Source organism: Acomys minous, assembly GCF_964271855.1.
Source record: "Acomys minous genome assembly, chromosome: 4".
Lineage (NCBI taxonomy): Eukaryota > Metazoa > Chordata > Mammalia > Rodentia > Muridae > Acomys > Acomys minous.
This window is the reverse complement of record NC_140486.1, coordinates 33,789,582-33,809,616: the sequence shown is the minus strand read 5'-3', so window position 1 is coordinate 33,809,616 and position 20,035 is coordinate 33,789,582. Positions and strand designations below refer to the sequence as shown.

Genomic DNA, 20,035 nt, shown 5'->3' with positions numbered 1-20,035 from the left:
TAAATAAATAAATAAATAAATGTGTGTGTGTGTGTGTGTGTGTGTGTGTGTGTGTGTGTGTGTGTGTGTGCCGGAGCAGAGGAGGTGTCTGTGCGTGAGGGAGAGGCGGAGGCGCACCGGAGCCGGGTGTCTGCGGGTTCAGCCCAGTTTGAACTTCCTTCTTCCCGCTCCCCTCCCCTACTTTCCCTTGGCCAGCTCCCGCCTTCTTCTTCTTCTTCTTCTTCCCTCTGGCCTCTTCTCTTCTTCCTCTTCTCTCTCTCTCTCTCTCTCTCTCTCTCTCTCTCTCTCTCTCTCTCTGAGTCCCTCCTCCCTCTCTTCCCTCTCCTCTCTCTTCTTCCCTCCCTCTCCCCCTCCCTTTCCCCCTCTCTTCCTCTCCCCTTCTCAGTCTCTGTTTCCTTCCATACACGCGCGCTTTACTTACACACACACACACACACACACACACACACACACGAACGCACACACATGTATTTGGTGTTGTCGTAAAACGCACGTGCCCAGCCGGGAGGCTGCCAGAGCAGAGCCTAAGCGCCGAAGCGACCGAGCGCAGCTGCCAGAGGCCGCTCAGTCCCGCGTCCTCCGGCGCTCCCGCGCTCTCTGTGCCGAGCTGCTCTTGCGCCCTCCGCGGGCCTGCGCGTCCTTTACTGGCATTCCGGGAGGGCTCCAGGCTGCGGGGTCTCTAAGGCTCTCCATCTCCTCTGGCTTGGGGTCAAGTAGCTCCCGAGGATCCCACTCTCCGCCCGTGCACGAAAACGTCCTGGAGCACACAGGAAGGCTAGCACCCGCCGGCTGCTTTCAGTTGCCAGGTATGGTGGGGCTGGACTAAGGCGGATGGCCGTGGGCCCCTTGCACCAAGAGGTTGGAGGTCTGGGGCAAGGGGCGGGGGGGGGGGGGCGGCCGAGACTGTCCCGCCTCCCGGCGCCTGAGGCCAGCGCGGCTCCGGCGCTGCGCCACTTCGCCTCGGGTTGGCTCCTGGGCGCTGGCTGAGGGCGGGGGGCGACGTCCTGCCTGGAGTTGTGTCGGAAAGCGCCTGGTCTTGGGGTCCCAGTGTAGCAGGCTGGGAGCCAGTTCGAAGGCTGCGAGGCAGCACCGGGTGCACGCAGGCACCTCTGCGCCGCACCACGGCTTCGGAGTAAACTTTGCGCCCCGGTGGAGTTGGGAGAAGGGGGCCGCGGCTGCGGGCCGTGCTGCGGGAGCCAAGAAGGGCTCTGGTGCTCTATCCAGATCCCTGCGGTCCTCTTGCACGCCTCTCTGGTCCAGGCCCGCGTCCCGCTCACACTGAGCTCCTCCTTGCTCTCCTCTGCCCCCAGCTCGAGGCGTCGGATATGTTGAAGCCGGGGGATCCCGGCGGCTCGGCCTTCCTCAAAGTGGACCCAGCCTACCTGCAGCACTGGCAGCAACTCTTCCCGCACGGAGGCGGCGGCGGACCGCTCAAAAGCAGCGGCGCCGCGCTTCCCCTGGGCGCGCCCCAGCCCCTGCAGCCGCCGCCGCCGCCGCCGCCTCCCGAGCGCGCCGAGCCTCCTTCGGACGGCCTGCGGCCGCGGCCGGCCTCACTCTCGTCCCTTTCGTCCACTCCGGCTCCTTCCTCCACCTCCGCCTCTTCTGCCTCCTCCTGCGCCGCAGCTGCCGCCGCCGCCGCGCTGGCGGGTCTCTCGGCCCTGCCGGTGGCACAGATGCCGGTGTTCGCGCCTCTAGCTGCTGCTGCGGTGGCCGCAGAACCACTGCCTACGAAGGACTTGTGCCTCGGCGCCTCCTCCGGCTCCGGGACTGCGAAGTGCGGTGGCGGCGGCAGCGGTGGCGACGGCCGTAGTGTCTCACGTTTCCGCTGCAGCGCTGAGGAGCTGGACTATTACCTGTACGGCCAGCAGCGCATGGAAATCATCCCGCTCAACCAGCACACCAGCGACCCCAACAACCGTACGTAACCGCAGCCCTAGCTTGCCCGCTCTGCCCGGGCGCGGGCGACTGCAGGCAGTGCTGGAAGAGGCGGGTAGGGTCCCAGGAGAGTGACACGGATGAAGGGTTGTTGTGGTGGTGGGGGATCTTGGTTCAAGCCGCTGTACCAGGCCACCTAGATCTTTGTGGGAAACAAAAAACAAAAAAACTTTTCTGGCGACTGAGAAGAGACGGGGTGCCTGGGTGTCTGTCACCTTGGGCTCCTCTCTCTCCCCGCTAGCTTCAGACCCCGCTTCACAGCCACAAGGCTTTACCACCCCAAGGGCCCTCCACCCTCTGGTCGCCCAGTGTTCTGGGCCAGGAGGGCACTGGCAGCTGGCAGCCAGGATTGCCCAGGTGGACTCAGTTTGGCCTGATCCGAACTAGGGAGGGACTCTTGAGTTTCCGGAGGGAGCACGGACACCAGGGTTTGCTTCCCGGTCTAATATTCCACCTTTGGAGTTAAGGGTGGAAGCTCATTTTCGAACCTTGATTATTGAGGGTTTCCAAAGAAGACCTTGCTGTAGTAGGAGGTTTTTGTTTGTTTATTTTATTTTGGTGACAATGGGTCAGTTTCTTCCTGCAGGTAGGTATTATTAGTAGGGCTACTATTTATTTAGAAACCAAGGAAACTGGGGAGGGGGCGCGGGGAGCCCACTGAATGAGAAGAAAAATCCCAAAGTCAGGGCAGTGTCGTTCTTTGCGGATCGCGCATTCTGACAGCAACCCTTGATCTTGCAAATGTTTGCAACGCATGTTGCTTTATTCGTTTAAACAAAAATTTAAAGGTAAAAATGATGCAATTTAGTGAAAGAAACTTACCTCTTCCTCAAGTAAATGGTGAATAGGACTAGCTACATGTCAGAACTTCCCTAGCTTTCTGTATTCACAACTCCAAACGCTTGTCGTAAACACAGTTGTATTTTGATATTTTGAAACAAGCCCTCAGTGAGGGAACAAAAATATGTGTTGATATGCATCTGCTACTTCTTGGTAATTTCAAGAGGTATGGTGATATATTAACACCTAAGGTTTTGACATATGTGTGAACTATTCTCTCCAGAACCTTCAGACAGCCACTGGGAGAGAGTCGCATTGAGAGTAGCACTTGCCCATCGATTTTCTTCAATTTGTTCTTCATTTGCCTTCTGTATAAGAAAGTAGATCATAAATATTTACTTTTATTCTATTTTAGTGAGTTGCTCCATGCAGAATGTATATCACGCCATAAACTTCTTGATTTCTCATCAAAACGAAATAATACAATCAGAATAGTAACTTAAAGTTTCTTAGGTTCTTGCTTTGATTAAAAACAACAATGGGCATTAGCCACACGATTGAGGGTTATCACTCTTCTTGAAGTGGTTTTGTGAGGAAGACAGCAACTACTAACCAAAACAGCAGTTATATTTACCTTTTTCCTTTCTCATGTCTGAGGGTAAAATATGGGTTTAAGATAAGAGTTGCAGCTCCATTTTTTTTTGTGTGTGTGTGTGTGTGCATTTAAGAAAATTCATGTATTTCAGGGCTTCAGACATTTTATAAAATTGCATTGTCTTAATTGAGCCCAAAGATGTGTGTTTCTTCAAGAATTTCTTCCAGATGTTGTCTTACAACTAGTTCTTTCTAAAGTGTGAGATAGAATACTTGGCAGTAGGTCTTACCGCTAGGCAAAATATAATCATTATAGATTGGGAGAGCCTTTTCAAGCATGCAGTTACTTCTCTATAGTAAATCTGGGTTGTAAAAGATACCAACCCTACCTTTGTGTTGTGCTGTGTGTGTGTGTGTGTGTGTGTGTGTGTGTGTGTGTGTGTGTTACAATGTAGCAGTGAGATTTAATATATTTTCACTAGAGAAAACACCCACCAATCAGAGAAAGAATTAGGACAGATTACTAATTGACATATGGATGTGGATCAGTTTGTTACCTAGATAGCTTCCCCCACCCCGAGTTAGAGAAAATGATTTGTGGTTTTTATTTATTCATATTTTGTGGTTTTATTTATTCATATTTTGTTAATCGTCTAGTAGCCTCTTTGGAGTCAACTGGGTTGGTTTGATGGTCAGAGTGCAGGAGAAAGGACAGAAGGAAGTTAGATTGTTACACCTCACTTTGGTTGGTAATTAAAGGGGACAGTTGGAAGGAAACTGGAAAGCAAATGTAGCTCTGAGTAAAGGGAAACCTGCCTCTGGTCCTGGGCAAGTAAACTTGGCACTCGCTTAAAGCCACAGGGGCATATGGTGTGTTTTAAAGATGAGCAGTAAGTGGGTGTATTCTAACTAGGCTTTCAAGCAAACCCCAAATACAAAGGCTTAAACCTTTTCCAGGGGTTTGGGGTGTCATCTTTTGGTCCCTTGAAGGTCTGAAAACAAAAGCTTCCCCTGATTTGTGTACTGTATGGGGAGGGGGGAGGCAGGAGAGAGGCTTAAGTACTTTTAATTTCTCACGTGTAGCTTCCCCTAGCTTGCTTGCTTGCTTTTGCCATTTCCCTTTTAAATTTGTGCCTCTGTATTTAAAGAAGTGTCTAGTCATTTCTCCCTTTTCTTACTTCTTCCTCATCTCTTCCCTTCTGTTTGCGCGAGGTTGGTAATGCGCACCACCATTGCTCAGCCACACCTTTAGGCTGTGTTGGCACATATGGCGGATGCCACAGTCAATGAGCTTATATCTCTTTGCTGTCAGATTTTCAAACACACATTAGCCCAAGTGAGCTCCTCCACTGGCCTTCTTCCTGCTATTGACCTGCATGCAAGTGACTGAGGTACACTTTCCTCCAAAGCTCCCAAGGCTTCACTGCTGCGCTGGCCTTTAAAAGTCAAGAGCCTGTAACACACACACACACACACACACACACACACACACACACACACACACACAGTCCTTTGCTGCTGGGTTTCCAGAAAACTGGGGCTCCAGCCCAGTGGCCTCTTCTCATGTTCTGGGCTACCCAGAACTGTTTCCTGAGACTTTGTTAGCCCTCTTGAAAGACAGTGACAGGCAGTCACTGGGCATGCCTGGAACATAAGCAGAGGGTCTCCATCATCTTAGCCGAGTTAGCTTTTCATAACCTTTCTTTGTGAAGACTGCCTGGCTTCATACTAAGAAGGGGGCTGGAAATGAACTTGGTCTGGTGTCAAGGCAAAGAGTTGGGCCACTCTAGCCTTCTCAGTGTTGGGGTGCTGACCTTTCTGATTTAGGAAAGTACTCCCTCCTGTGCAAGGGATAGTCTCCCCCCCCCCCCCGCCTCCCCCACCGTGAATGCGGAAGCAAGGTTGCAGGTTTCATCGATGGCCACTGTTGCCAAAGATTCGAGGGAAGGGACTGAAGATAGTGAAGGATTGGTGCCTGAGGGTTGCAAGAAGCTGTACTCAGGGGGTGTGGAAAACTGGGGAGGGTCACGTGTTCTGACTTCTCTTCCCACATCATTGTTGGGGGGGGCACTTTTTGAGTACCTGCTAGTTCTTAGTGCCAAGAAGACACACTCTCTACTCCACTCCCATCCAGTGTATCTGGCTGTTAACGACCAGCAAGCGATTTATTATAGATTTCAGATCTGGTCCCCTGGGGGAGGGACTTCGGTGTTGGTGCGCGCAGGGCTTTTTATATTGTTCTATTTTTCTTTTCCTCACTTTTTTTTTGTGTATGCAAGCCCAGCCCCATCTCATAACACACATGATTTAGCTATTTTACACCATTCTTTATCCAGAGCCCTGAAACTGAACACAGAGCCATATATTAGATTGAGGTTAGAAGAGGTGGTGACTGTTTATTTAAGGTGATAAAATGGTCCATCAGCAGTAATCTCCATCGATATGTGCCACCAGGAGATGAAGGATGAGGGGACAAGCCACAATTAATTGCCCTATAGTTTTGTAGGAGAGAGTGGAGCCAGCCCAGACCCGCTTCGATCTCCTCTGGCTACTCCTATTCATCATCTCTGCCTTGTATATGGTGGCCTCACAGGGGCAGAGGGCGGCCAGGTTTATCTCCGCGCAATATTCTCTCACCCTCACACCCTGACGCGCTCTCGTTTAATTTATTAATACAGTCACCAGGAGACAAATAAAATCCACATTTTCTCCCTCCTTCTTTTTCTCCTTCCCTCTTTGTCTCTTCATTGGTTCCTGGGCCAAGCCGGCAGGCTAGGCTGAGAAAGCCCTGGGTTTTTAGCATGTTACCAGTAGCCAGATTCCCCAGAGCATCCATATGAGCTGGCCCACCACACCGGGCTCTTCCCTCGTGGCCGCCGGGTCTCTGGATCGCCTAGTCTTGCTTTGGGATGGGTGAGGGTGGTTGGGGCTAAATGAGTCCCTGTTCTGTGGAGACCAGCCTGGTGGGTGCCCAGTGCAGCTGAGGCTCCCAGAATGCTTTGGCAGTCGCCACCTCTGGGAGCCCTTCGTGAGACCTTTAAGTCGAATTCTTCGGAGGCGAAGGCATCCAGTCAGCTACGCATCACTCTTTGTCCATATCCTGCACACGGGAAGGCAGGGCCTGATGGAGCCCTGGGGAATGACTCGGGGAGAGGCTCCTGGCGGGGCGTGCCCAGCTGCCCTAAGACCCTCAGCCCACTACGCCCTCCCGAAGGGACTTTGGACTCTGAGTTGCCAGCAGGCGGCACTCCCGGGACCGATCAATGAGTCCCGGCCCCTTAGGGCTTGGCCTACTGGACTGAGGGCTGCGACCCTGTCTGCCGCCCAGAAGGATTTACAGCCTGAGCGGGACCGGCTCAGCAGGCTTCCAAGTTACTCTGGTTTTAACATAGGGTTGGGAGGGCAGAGGAGGCTGCGCAGTGAAAGCCTAGCAAAGCTTTGTGGACAGAGAGCCCTTATCCGTTCACCTCTCCGGATTTAGGTAGACAGAGAAAAACCCTGAAGTGCTTTACATTTCACCTTCCCTAGAATGAGGGGTGAAATATTTAGAAAAGCGGTCCTCTGTTTTGCTTTGTATAGGATTCATTTAAAGTGGTTTAAAAAAAAGTGCGTGCAGTTGAAAAGAACAGCAACAAATCTCTGAAAACATTCACATAGTGAGAAGGATGTAAAGTGAAAAGCGAGTGAGGAAGGCTCTCCATCTCTCTCCAGAGGCCCGCTTTGGTCTTCTGAGGTCAGTAAGAAGTGGGCGAGCCAGTAACTCACCATCACCCCCTTCCCTTAGTCAATGCCCTGTAGGCAGATGTGCTCTGAAGGAGACCTGGATTGCTTTAATGCCATACTCTACAGTGACATTTCAAAGCATCTTGCAAATAACTGTAAACGTGCACAAAACTCCCTGCTTCTTACAGGCTTGGAATGCGGTGTGGGGAGTGGTTTGAGGATCTAGTTGGCTTCTCCTTCAAACCTTTCTATGTGGCTGTTTGTGGCTCACTGGCTAGAAAACGAGTTGGCCAGCTTGTGACTATTTGTCAACCCCGAGAAAAAAGTTACTTGTTTAAAACTTCCCAAGGGTCCTCTGGGACTCTGCGATAGGTTAGAAATAAATACTTTCAGACCAAGAGATTTTGTGTGTGGTAAAAATGTTGGAGACTATACATAACTTTTTAAAAAAATGATAATTAGTCAACTTTTCTGGGAGAATTTTTTTTTACATTTTTATTAAGACTCATATTAAAAGTGAACTAACAAGCATGGACCAGACTTGCCTACTTTTCAGTGAATTTAGGATACACTTTTCTAGATTTGGGGTGTGGGGAGCCTCGTTTTTTTTTTTAAAGTATTCTACAAAAATGTTACTTTTAAGTAACCTGCTGAGAACAATGAAACCAACACATTGATGAGAGCTTCAGAAATGAATTAGTTGTCATTCATTCCCAATGTTATTGAAGCATGCTTCTTGTGGGGGGGGTAGTGGCTGGAGTTAATTGCTTCTGATCTGTTTATCCACATGGATGACGCGATGTTACAGGTAGAGAAGTGGAAAGTTGATAGAGTTTTTGGCACAGGCTAATGGGTTGTGAGTAGTAATTTTTTTCTTCTTCTCACTTAATTGAATGAACCAGAAAAGGAAAACCAGTTAAGCATTCCCTGGGGGTGATTTATATTTATTTTCATGGGCACGTTGCCTTTCCTCATTGTCATTTTTTAAAGGCTGTTTTTGCTCAGGTGGTGAAAGGTCATTTTAGTGTGTCTGTGAAATCAGACACATTAAAAATTATGGTCAGTGGCTATTTATTTTCCTATTCTAACACTTTAGCTTCCTCAAGCCCATGAGTGTGGGAGAGAGAACTATCTCTATACCTCTATAACTCAATCATGCCAGAGTTCTTTTCTTGGCCCTCAAATGGTTACATCAGTAAACTCTTTCAATTCTATTGATCCAGTCCTGAGTTGGTATATAAAATTCTCCTAGCCTTCATTAGTCTTCCTAAATCTCTGCATTTGAAGGCTCTGGAGAGGCAGACTCATATGGGAATCTTTTCACTCTCTTTCTAGTTTCTTTAGCCCTTGGCCCAATTTCAATGCTCCTGATACATCCTTTGCCTCTTCTACAAAAGTAGGAATTGCAGTACTTAGGCACTAGAGGGGCAGTTTGGTGCAAAGCCATGACACATAGAAGGCGCTCAGGGATAATATTTGTTGTCATTTTGTTCCTGCGGTTTCTTGTTTTTGTTGTTGTTGTTGTTCACTTGTGAACACATGAGAAGTCAGCTGAAATGTAGGTTTCTGAAGAGTTGACCTGTGAATGAGTGTCTTAAAGAGCCTTCAGGTTAGCCTTGTTGCTGTCACAGGGTGGGTGCCTTGGTGTTAAGGAAGGCATAGAGACATCCCTGAGGGGTAGGGTATTACTTCTCAAAGAAGTCTTGGGGGGACAGCCACTAAGAAGTTGCACCCAGCAGGTCTCCTCACTCCTGGCAATCTTAGCTGGAGCAGAATGGCGGCTCATTGAGGGGAATGAATGTACAACGGACAGGAACCATCTCGGGTGAGACAGGACTCATGCATTCAGCCATTATTTTCAAGCAAGCATGGCAAGGGTTCTCTCTCCATTCTGGTTTGTGATTGAATGTTCCTTATGGAAAATTCTTCACTGATTTGCCTTGTAACAAGTTTCTTGGGTGGTTCTGCGGTTTCAGCATAGACATGACACGTTTGGAGTGGTCTACAAGAACCAGTTGCCATGGAGGCAAGGGGCAGGTGCCAAGAAACCCGAGGGCAACTCAGGTACCCTGCTACCTGGCTCTCCTGTATAGGAGCACCAAGTGCCATGGTCAGTGACACAGGGCTCGGCTGCAGGAGAATCCTGAACGTCCCCAGGGAGGCTGGACTCAGAAGGTAGAGTCCTGAGGGCGGGAGTCCTCTGTGCAGGCTGGCCGCACCAGGGAGCAGACACAGCGGCTCCGCCAGGCCCATTAATAACCCTTAGGCTCTGCGATTCCGACAGCGTGGTCGTTGAAAGCCTAGCTTCTCGTGCTGCCTGGTCCTTTCCGCCTAGTTCGAGTCAAACCAAACAGGGTGCTCTGGAGCGCCATGCCTGCCTGGAGGGTAGGAATTTCCTTACGTGCTGTCTGCCCTGGGGGGCAAGTCAGGAACAGCTTTAGCAAAAGCTTAGCAATAGTTAAATAATCTCACTTAACTCGGGCTCAGCCTCCAAGCCTTCGCTATTGAATCGTTATCTTGATAATTAAAGGCCCTTTATCCTGATCCTTAAACTTCCTATTTGGTTTGGTCTCTGGAATGAACTTGCACACACAATTACAATTGACACCCCTTCCCCAATTCCTGCTGATCTTTGATGGCTGAACTCCCTGCAGTGGGCACTGGACAGAGACTAGGGCTCGTAGCTCACAAAGGGAAGGGATCGGGCTTTGCGCTCCCGTTTGTACCTGTCACTCCCCGCTTTGATAGCCCAAGAGCAGAACCAAGTACTCGGGCGACGGTTTGAGATAAATGGTTGGACAAGAGACGCACTTCTCGAGGATGCAAGGATAAGCACACCCTGAAACGCTGGCTAGGGTGGAGGCACAGGCACCGGTGAGGGATAGAGAGAGAAGCTGAGGGGCGGACAAACTGGACCGGAAGCAAACGCGGCGGGCCAGTTAGGAGCGAGCCCGTAAAACACCTGGTTACCCAAGCCTAGCACCGAAGCCGCGCGTGGATCTCCGAAGGCACAGCTACTCCCTATGGTGCTGGCGCCCTTCTGGTATCCCCCTCCCCAACAGGTGGTTTACCTGCTGCAGTTTAGGGAGTTTACCCAAGGATTCCCCCCGCCCCCGCCCCCACCTCCGACAAATGTCCCGGCTAACGCTCTCCCTTCCCCTTCTTCCCTGGTGTCACCCACAGGTTGCGACATGTGCGCAGACAACCGCAACGGGGAGTGCCCCATGCACGGGCCACTACACTCGCTGCGCCGGCTTGTGGGTACCAGCAGCGCCGCGGCCGCAGCACCCCCGCCGGAGCTGCCTGAGTGGTTGCGGGACCTACCGCGGGAGGTGTGCCTGTGCACCAGCACCGTGCCGGGCCTGGCCTACGGCATCTGTGCCGCGCAGAGGATCCAGCAGGGCACGTGGATTGGGCCCTTCCAGGGCGTGCTCCTGCCCCCGGAGAAAGTGCAGACAGGAGCCGTGAGGAACACGCAGCACCTCTGGGAGGTAAGGCGCCCGAGCTGAACACCTTGCCGCGGAGCCTAGACCAGGTCCCAGGGCTTGGCCTAAGGCCGGTGGAAGAAGTCCAGCCCCTACCCTCCGCCCCACGGATGTATCAGTGGAGAATAAATTCCCCTGTCCTTTGGAAGGCTGGCGTCTGAATTTCTTGCAGTAAGGAACTAGCGGGAGTGTGTGGTTTGCCACAGGACCTGTTGGCTCTCAGGAGTCAGAACCACCTTAACCCGCCTTTGCTCCAACTGTGAAGGATTAGCTGTGAAGGAAAACAGCGGGGCCGTGGGGTTACAATTAGAGCCAGGTGGCCTTAAAGCCCGGCTCTCAGTTCAGAAGAGAACTCTGTGCTTGGAGCAACAGAAGCAAGCAGAGAGGGGGCAGAGTCAGGGTAATTTCCCAGGTGAACACAAGTTGGTGGAGAAAAAGTAGAGTGCTAGCTTGTCTAGTAAGAAAGAACCCTTGGATTTGGTCCTCTTAAACCAGAATGGTGGTGTGGGCACTTGTAATCCTAGCACTGGGGAGGTGGAGACAAGAGGGCCAAAAGTTCAAGGTCACCATGACCTACATAGTAAATTTGGGCCCAGTTCCAGGTCACCTAAATATGTTCCAGAGAGACCAAAATATGTCCCAGAACTTTGAACGTGCCCAAACTCCTCTGTGAATTATATTGTGTACCAAAACTTTAAAAACCTGTGCCTTCTCTTCTGACAAAGGGAACTCATACAGCTTTTTTTTTAACAAAGCAGAGAATAGAGTCAGCAGAAAAGGCCATTGTGGTATAAATTAATCCCGAGTATTATTTGAAGATATCATATCTGAAAAAGTCTTAATGGAGCTTCACGCTTGATTATTGAGGTCTACTCCTGAAAGAGAGGGGGTTAAAATGAGATAGTCCTTTCACTGACCTTAGCTGCTCAACCCATGGAGAACTAACCCTAAATGATGTAAATCTTCCTCCAGGTGAACTAAATGAAGGAGCAGTCAGGTAGGATTCTTAGTTGTTGGGGGTGGGGGTGGGGGCCCAGGGGCAGTTCCTTCAGATTCTAGGCCTTGAATATAGGGCGATTTCTGCAGCAGTGTGCTTTCTGGTTATGGATGACTCAGTGGCTTGCCAGTGTGATCATTTTTGTGGTGAGCTGTCCCCGTTCACTACATAACACTTACAACATAATAATCCACTTACATATTTGCTGGTTTCCCTCTGGTCAGCTTTATATTAGGTCCTGGAGAGAGAGTTGGTAAACAGAACCAACCATTGTCCAAAACCCTCACGTGATAACTAAGGTCAGGGGCTGAGGCCTGTGTCTCTGCAAAGTCCCCCCCACCCCCACCCCCTTGATGGAGGAAGAATGACCCCTGTGAGCAGGCAGCCCAGCAGCCCAAGGTGAGGACAGGGCAGCCCAGGAGTCGCCTGATTTAGTTATCCACAGAGCCCAGGTCCTTATCACTCCTAAAAACAGTTGCTGGAAAGCAGTTAAACATTCCTGTCTCTCCAGATGGAATCTCTGAGCAAGGGGCGAAGGGGGTATCTAAGGGAGGGAGTAGTCATATTTATGTCCCCAAATGAGGCTCTTCTTAAAAAACAAAGACAAAAACAACAGTAAAAATTTATAAAATGGAATGTCTAAAACGGGGCAGGAGGAAGTGTGGCGTGAAAAGTACTTGGAGGTAAAAGTTGGAGAGAGCTCTTGCACCACAAAACTGACAAGGAGGACATAATGAAAGCATGTGGTTTTGACACCCTACCTGGCTGGCTTTTGTTTCTCACTAATTCGCTTGTAACCTCTGGTGTGCTTTAAAGTTTGTGAAGTCCATCCACGCACTCTTCATTCCTGGGGACTCTAGTATCACATGGTTAAAGGTCTGCCAGTGTGTCCCTGGGGGAAACCAGGGAGCAGTCGTGGGACAGTTCTGTCCTGTCTGAAAATGTGAAAGTGAACGCCGTGATCCCGCCCTCTGATGCTTGTCTATTTTTAGACTTTGGAGGACAAAGCCATAAATGTGAAGAAGAAGGAAAAAAGTCCGATTGTTTTGTTTTGTTTTGTTTTGTTTTGTTTTCCTAGAAGGCTTTGAGTGATTGGGATGTTGGCAAAAAGCCACTACACATACAGACTTCAACAATGCATAGTAAAATTGAAAACTATGGGGCCTTTCTGTTACACTTTTGATTAGTACATGATGGAGGAAAAGTTCTCTTATAGTAATAAGATTGTTTTTGTTTTGTTTGTTTGTTTGTTTCTTACCATGATACCTCCATAGATTGAAAGTGAGCCTCACCTGTTGTTTGGGGTATGTGAGTTCCATGTGTTAGGAAGTTAGTTCTTTGTGTTTTTTTAAAAAAAAAAGACCTACCAGGTTTGTGCTCGAATGATTTATAGGCTCCCACTCCTAGTTCAGAGCACAATTCATCTATTTTTTGTTACCAGCCCTCTCTAATAATAATTAGATTGACATATATTTGGAGGACTGGAGTGATATTGAAATTTCAGCCATGTAAAATGTCTCCTGAGAGATGGTTAAAAAAGAAAAAAAAAAAGTTACTGACTGGGGTTATTTAGTGGCAGTAGCTATTTGTCCTGACAGAACCCTTTTAAAAATAGGGTGCAGACTTTTATTAGTACAATTACCTTTCAGATGTGAAGTAAGAGAGGCTGGGAAAGTCACTCAGTTGTTAGAGTGCTTGCCTAGCACGTGTGACATCCCCAGCACTGTACAGAACTAGGCATTTCATAGAAGGCGGAGAAGAACCAGACATTCAAGTCCAGCCTTAGCGACAAACAGCCTAGGCTATCTGAGACCCCGCCTTAACAAAACATTTAAAAAATGAATAAATTATGATTTAAAAATGTAAGCGTCATGATTTATGAGACATAATTATTTAAATCAAGCCACCTTTAATAACAGAAAAATGTAACTATTAAATTGCCGTTGAAATTTTAGACTTTAAGTCTGCATTCTAGTCTGAAACAGTTTCCTCATTGTTAACATCAGATCGAGTTCACGATTGGATTATACTACACGTCGCCACAGCAAAGGCTTCACAATAATGTTTTTTTAGCGACTCACAAATGTATTCACTTACATATGATTTTAGATACCTGGGATATCAGGGTGACCCAAAGCTGACTTTAAAGACAGTGAAAAGCTGTTGAATCATGATACTTTCATTTTAAAAGCCAGCGGTGATCATTCCTCCTCTTAGTGGGTTTTCCCCAGTCATTTGCTGAAGGAATGTCTTCATATTTAGAGTTCAATACTCGGGGCATGATAGATCTTTCCAGGGTTGCTTATCTTTATTTCAGTACAATAAATGGATCGCTAATTTTTCCCTGTTACTGTTTCTGGGTGGATGATGGATTTTTGTTGCCGTTTACAGTTCACTGTACGGTTCTGCCTCAGCACTTTATTGTACACATGGAGGATTATGGTGGAAACAAATAGGTTCACATTAGTCGCTCCTTTTGATTAGTCATTAAAAGCTTCAATTTATTCATAGAAGAGTTTTTACTTGCTTGATTACGTAACCACGGAAAATTTGTTTGTAAGCATGCTGTCATTTTTTTTTTAGGTTAATATTTTCAATGTGTATATAATCCCAACCATTCAAAGTGCAGCTGAAAGTAAAGCACCATGCCATTCTCCAACATGTTTTGAATCTTTAGGTTTTCACAAGGGGTGGTTTTCTTGTCTTCAGTTCTCCCCCCCCCAGTAATAATATGATTATTAATTTTTCCAATTTAAAGATATTAGTAAGCTAAAAGTACATTTTTTAAAAAACCACCAAATTAATCTTTTTTTAAAAAAAATTGGCCGGTTTCTTTTAGTAATAGAATTTTAATGTGCTTTGAAAAATAATAAGTTTAGATACAAATGTTATAGAAAACATTAAGCAACGTTTTGGTTGCATACATTGATTCTTACAAGACCTGGGCATGGGCTTCACTTCTTTTTAGATGTATTCAAAGAAAGCAGACTCTTTCTCAGTAGTTATGTCTCATAGATGAGAGTGAGATAACTCAATCCTAATGTGTTCTCTAAGGAAAAAGTAAAAAGGCGCAGTTGATTCCAACATTTATGAAAACATTATCTTGGTTATTAATGTGTTCTTTTCCCTTGAGATAAATTAATCTAGTTGCATATGGTTTCCTCTTTCTGCTTAACATCAGAATTTAATATGACTAGACCTGAGGAATGCACACAGTGTATACTTAACATTCTGCTGGAGTAAAATACAAAAGTTTAAAATACAGTTACAATTCAAGATAAGCTACAATTACACCTTTCAACCCAAGGTCTAGTTTGACAAGAAATTTTAACAGCAATGACAAAATAAATTGTATCCATTTTCACCCTAATTTTTTCCCTGCTAATTGAGATAATGTAGTGGCTTATTAGGATTACAGTCAGGGTCCTAGAGGGGAATTTAACTTTATATAGCCTGTCTTCCACTTTGCCTGAGTAAGTCTGAGTGTGTCATTTTCATTTGCACTCTGTTTAAAGATGAACTGTTTTTCTTTAGAAAATCAAGGAGGATAGCATAATATGGGCTTTTTTTGTTTTTTTTTTATTTTGTGCAGTAATATTTTAGACATAATAAGAGTTCTGCTTAAAGCAAATGGTCTATTTTCTTATCATTACCATTTAGCTTAAGTCAAAAATATTAATGAAAACCAATTTTAAATATATATTTCATACTGCTAAATGTTTGTATTTCAAAATCATCATAGGTAATTGGTACCAGAAGGAAATGAATTGATTTTGCTTTTTGAATGTGCTGTGAATGCTTTTTATAAATGACTCTATTATACAAACACACACACCCACACACACACACACACACACACACATTTTGGTGTTGAAAAATCATTCTGAATCAATACTTTCATATTAAGTTAAAATCACTTAAAATTGTTCCAGTGACACTATCGTAACTGTAAATGCCATATTTTGTTTTATGCACTTTAACACATTTTGGCCCAATTCACAAGACATGAGCAGAAGCCCGGTTCTATAAATTTTGTTACATTGAAGTAAAAATCATATTTCTAGCAATTTATCATCTAATATGCTACTCTACTTGTCAGTTTAGTTGTAAATAAGTCAATTTCACAGAATTCAAGTAATTTCTTCCTTAAAAATAAACCACTGTAATATCCTTGTTAGGTTTTCATTCATGTGACTAACAGCTGCTGTGCCTCCCGGCTTTGCCTCATTGGAGTTGAAGATGTCTTTTATAGTGGTGCCTGTTTGATAGAGTGAGGGAGTTTTATAGTTTTACATAAACTGTAAAACCATCTGCTGCCTCTTGGAATGGTTTCCAGCATTGTGCTAAAATTCAAAGATGTAATACTTCATGTTGGCTCTGATGGGATTTCCTTAAGTCCCATCCTTTTGGCTTATGTCTCATAGCACAGTACTCTGCTTGGTTGGTTTTCCAAACCCTAAATGACTTAGGAAAAAAAAAAAAAAAGAAGCTCTAAAAGCTTATCTGGAAATCCTTGATTGGTGAGGTTTTATTTAAACATACATTTGACATAGTGTATATGTTAGAACTAAATACCTTATAAGGGCGATGTATCCTACGCAGGCAGGAGTATTTTTCTCCTTTTATTTTTTATTTGGAAATTGACTTTTTTATTGAGAGCCTTTTGTCCACAAGAAGAAAATGACTCGCAAGTATTTCTTGCTTTAAAATGGCATTATCTTCTTCAGTCACATATTTCTTTTTATTCCTTTGCCTTAAAAAAACAAGGCATAGAAAGCAAAATCAGAATCTTAGAGGTTACTGAGAAGACAAAATCTGTCTCTCCTACCACAGCAGGCCAGCAGGCCACCTGATGGAAAGATTATTCTCAGCAACCGACAGGGGTGCTGGCTGAGGCCCTGGTGCAAATTACAGCAGTTTTAATTGTTTTGTGGAGAAGCTGTGTGTCACCTTAGGATCACAAATGGTTGTAGTGTAGCTTTCTGGGTTAAACCCTTTTGATGGAGTGGGAAAGCCTGCACCTCATGTAGCTGGGGAATCCTTTCCGCAGTAGGGAAGTCTTCCTCCCCCAGGGATGGTTCTGAGTGTTGGTGGTGTGCAGATGTGCTAGGACAGTTGTATATAAAGTTGGGGTGTGCCTCTCTCTTGCTTTCTTTCTGTTTTAGAATCATATATGCCCCAAGATTTCATGAGTTCAGACATTCCTTGTGTATTTACACAAGAAACACAGGCCGTGGCGTGAGTACTTAGCATAAAAGCCAGAGAAGCTGGAGACCCCTGTCCTTTTCCTGGTGAGCATTTACCACCTCCCTCAGATAAGTTACAGAATGCCATTATCCAAATTGTTGCACATGTGTGACAGAGGTTGACCTTTTGTCATGTCAGCCTTCTTTGTGTAGGCCCCAGGCTCCAGCCTAATGGCTCAAACCCTGATTTACTCACCGTAATAAGGGCGGGAGGTCGAGCTTGTCGGCTGCCTGTTCGTCCTCTTCTTGGGGGCCTGGTTGAAGGCTGTTAACACAAAGCTTTTCAAAGTGAATTTACAAGCAGCACCACTGACAGAGGCCAATCAGTGCGCCATAAACGTCAGGCCAGGGAGACTGAGCAGTAAGTAAAACACTGACAGTACACTATTGGCCAGAATCAATTGGCCAAGGATCAACCAAGATGAGGGATCTATGTGTGGAGGGCTTAGGGGAGAAGCTAAGCGTGCAGTCTATGTGTCCAGGTGGACTCCGGGGATCCACCTGTTAGTGGATGAGGGAGGCTGGCGACAGCACATATTTGCAGCAGCGCAGACAGCATCATTCACGCTGGTGTTGTTCACTATTTGGGAGGTTAGCACGGTACAGTCTGCCAGCTCTGTGACTTGGTGGTTTAAAACAAATACACACACACACACACACACACACACACACACACACACACAAACAAATACCTGTCCCAGCGTTAGGCAAAAAAGAGAGACAAACTGTTAAGATATGTGCTGTCAGAGCTACAGGGTGTGTCTGCTGTGTTACAATTCACTACAAGTCATTTACTCAGATTCCCAAACTAAGATGGTTTTCATCGGGACACAGACACAAAGAAGCCTGCTCACTTACTCCTAATGAAGCCGCGGAGCAGGGAACTTTTATGGGAGTCACCAATGAGTGATCACGGGTTGAGGATCTGAATATCCATGAGATGTGGTTTCCCTACCAGACGGACTGTTTTTATCATTTTGTGTAATGACAGCCTAGACAACAATTCATTGAGCTCTGAAGGCATCAGCATTAAAATGGAGGAATCCATTAAGATGCCCTATGCAAGGATTTATAAATTAGGCAATTTCCTTGATTATTGCAATCATTTACAAAATTGATTGTTCCAGTGTGGTATAGACAGATTTTAGCAATGATCATTGGCAGCCAGCGCATTGTCTGATATCTATAGCTACTGACCACTAGGTCACTGGACCCCACCGTGTGATTCCTGCTCTCAAGGTCAGGCAGATTTCATAAGAAGCTTCGTTTGTCTCCAGAAGAGGCCCACCCTGGCTCCGAGAGGACGTGCAGGTTGTGTTCAAGGTTACAGAGTTTGTTTTCAAGGCACCATCACACTATGTAGTTTAGCCTGACACTCCTCCCTCTTCCCTCAGCCTCCTGACTTCATAGCATTATTTTTAGATTTTAATCTGTTTTGGAGAGGGTATTGAAACTGCTGGTATGAGTCAGGCCAGCAGCAGGAATCTTTGATATGATGCCCATTTCAAAGGAAGTAATTTTTGCAAATTTGCAGCTGTAAAGTATTTGTTTGACTAGAGATCCGGACGTCAATAATGGGCTTTATTTGTCGGTCCTCAGACTTCTAATTATCCGATAGATATATCGTAGAGTCACAGGGTTTTTAGGTCAATTAATTCTGAAAGGCATAATAAAGATGTTGCTACAAAGGATGAACTGCTCAAAATGCAGCAGATTTTCCTATTCGAGAGCACGCACAAGTTCACTGGTACGTCCTCACCAACCACAAACCACGAGTTGCTTTTATTCCTGAAGTATCAGCGATGGGCAAGCCAAATGTGTCTGCAGGGCTTCATCCAGTGAAAGCTAGCTGTGTGGTTTATGCTTAGTACGAAATGACTGACTTCAGGACATGCGCTTTTCATCCTCATTTTTTTTTCTTTTGAAACATTACCACAAACCAAGGCTTGTAAAATAATAACTTTTGGGGAAAAATCTGACACTGTTGGAACATACAAGGTATTGGGGCAAGGGGTACTTGATTTTTGTCCTAATTGTGAGCATGTAAAATTTTGATGTCTTTATTTGAAAAGGAGCAAGGCTACATTAAAAAAAAAAGCGAAGGAACTCGGTGGCACTCTCTGTTTATTTGGCCGTCGTTGCTCACTAAGTCAGAAGTTCATTTTCACTTGAGTCAGCTGGAAAATCCACTGCTTACAACTTTGTATGAGAAGGCAGAATGTTCACTTTAGTGCCCTGGCTTTATCTCTTTATTTTCATTTAAATAAAATTCCCCCCCCCCCCCATAGCGGTTCTGGTTTCTGTTAAGTATGAAAAAAGTGAAGTGACCTGCCCTGTCTCGGGTGAACTGTGAATGAGGCGCTCGGTATTTTAAATGATTTCCCGCAGGGCCCTCTTTCTATTATTTAATAAGCCATAATCTACAGTATGCGTTTGTGAAATAATGTCATGGGACTAAGCCCATTTTATTAAAATGAACAGTGGTTTTTCACTCTGCGATAATTTTAAATTAAAGCTGCCTCCAATAATGAAGTGTCTTCTTTAGAAACGCTCGGTGTAATCTAATTCAGTAGAAACTTCTTAAGTGCTTCTTAATTGGAATCAAATTAAATGCAATCAAGGCGTGTTTTCAGCCTCTTGTAAAGCACCAAACGGTTGTTAGCCCACTTGGAAACAGTAATGTTTATCGCAGAGGGACAGTGAGCCCTCTGTCTATCCATGAAGATGACAGAACAGTAGACAGCTCCTAAACTCTGTAGATTTTTAAAGTTAGAATCCAGTGCTTCTGGAACCTGTGATGTAAAATATAAACAAACAGAATGAGACCTAAAAACCAATCACACCAACAAGGAAAGCATTTAAGCTCAGTTTATGGTGATACTGTGTTTCACTCTGATGCTCTACAATATGGAAAAATCTCATTGTTAAGTTTTAAGATGGTACACATGGACTTTTGCATTAAAAGTAATTAATGCACATCATAAGAGTTCAAGTCATAGGGAACTACAAACAACGCTGATGCCCTTCATAATGACCTTAAGGGGGACTAAGTACTAGAATGCACATTTATTTTATGGGATCACTGTTTTGGAAAGAGATGTTTGTACTATGTCCTTGGTACCACAAACAACGTCTTTACAGCAGCACACAGTGGGACTGTTCTCACAAGCTCTTGGGCAAACGTTTAGATTTGGTTCCCAGTGAGCAGATTTTGATTTTAAGTCTCATCTCGGGCTCCCATCTCTGTACCTCTCCTGACGAGGTTTATGTCACAG

At 45.9% G+C, this 20,035-nt stretch overlaps 1 protein-coding gene across 2 annotated transcripts in view; it reads left to right on the top strand.

The window, feature by feature from the left end:
- The first annotated feature begins 271 nt into the window (after nucleotides 1–271).
- The window catches only part of PRDM6 (PR/SET domain 6), a 127,295-nt gene continuing 107,531 nt past the window's right edge, over nucleotides 272–20,035 (top strand). Inside the window, exons 1-3 of one of the 2 annotated variants that reach the window (XM_084780330.1) lie at nucleotides 272–806; nucleotides 1,311–1,917; nucleotides 10,216–10,523. In XM_084780330.1, coding sequence (XP_084636456.1) covers nucleotides 1,326–1,917; nucleotides 10,216–10,523 — 900 coding nt within the window. In that variant the 5' untranslated portion in view covers nucleotides 272–806; nucleotides 1,311–1,325. The remainder of the gene's footprint in view (nucleotides 807–1,310; nucleotides 1,918–10,215; nucleotides 10,524–20,035) is intronic. The other variant, XM_084780329.1, reaches the window with a different exon arrangement.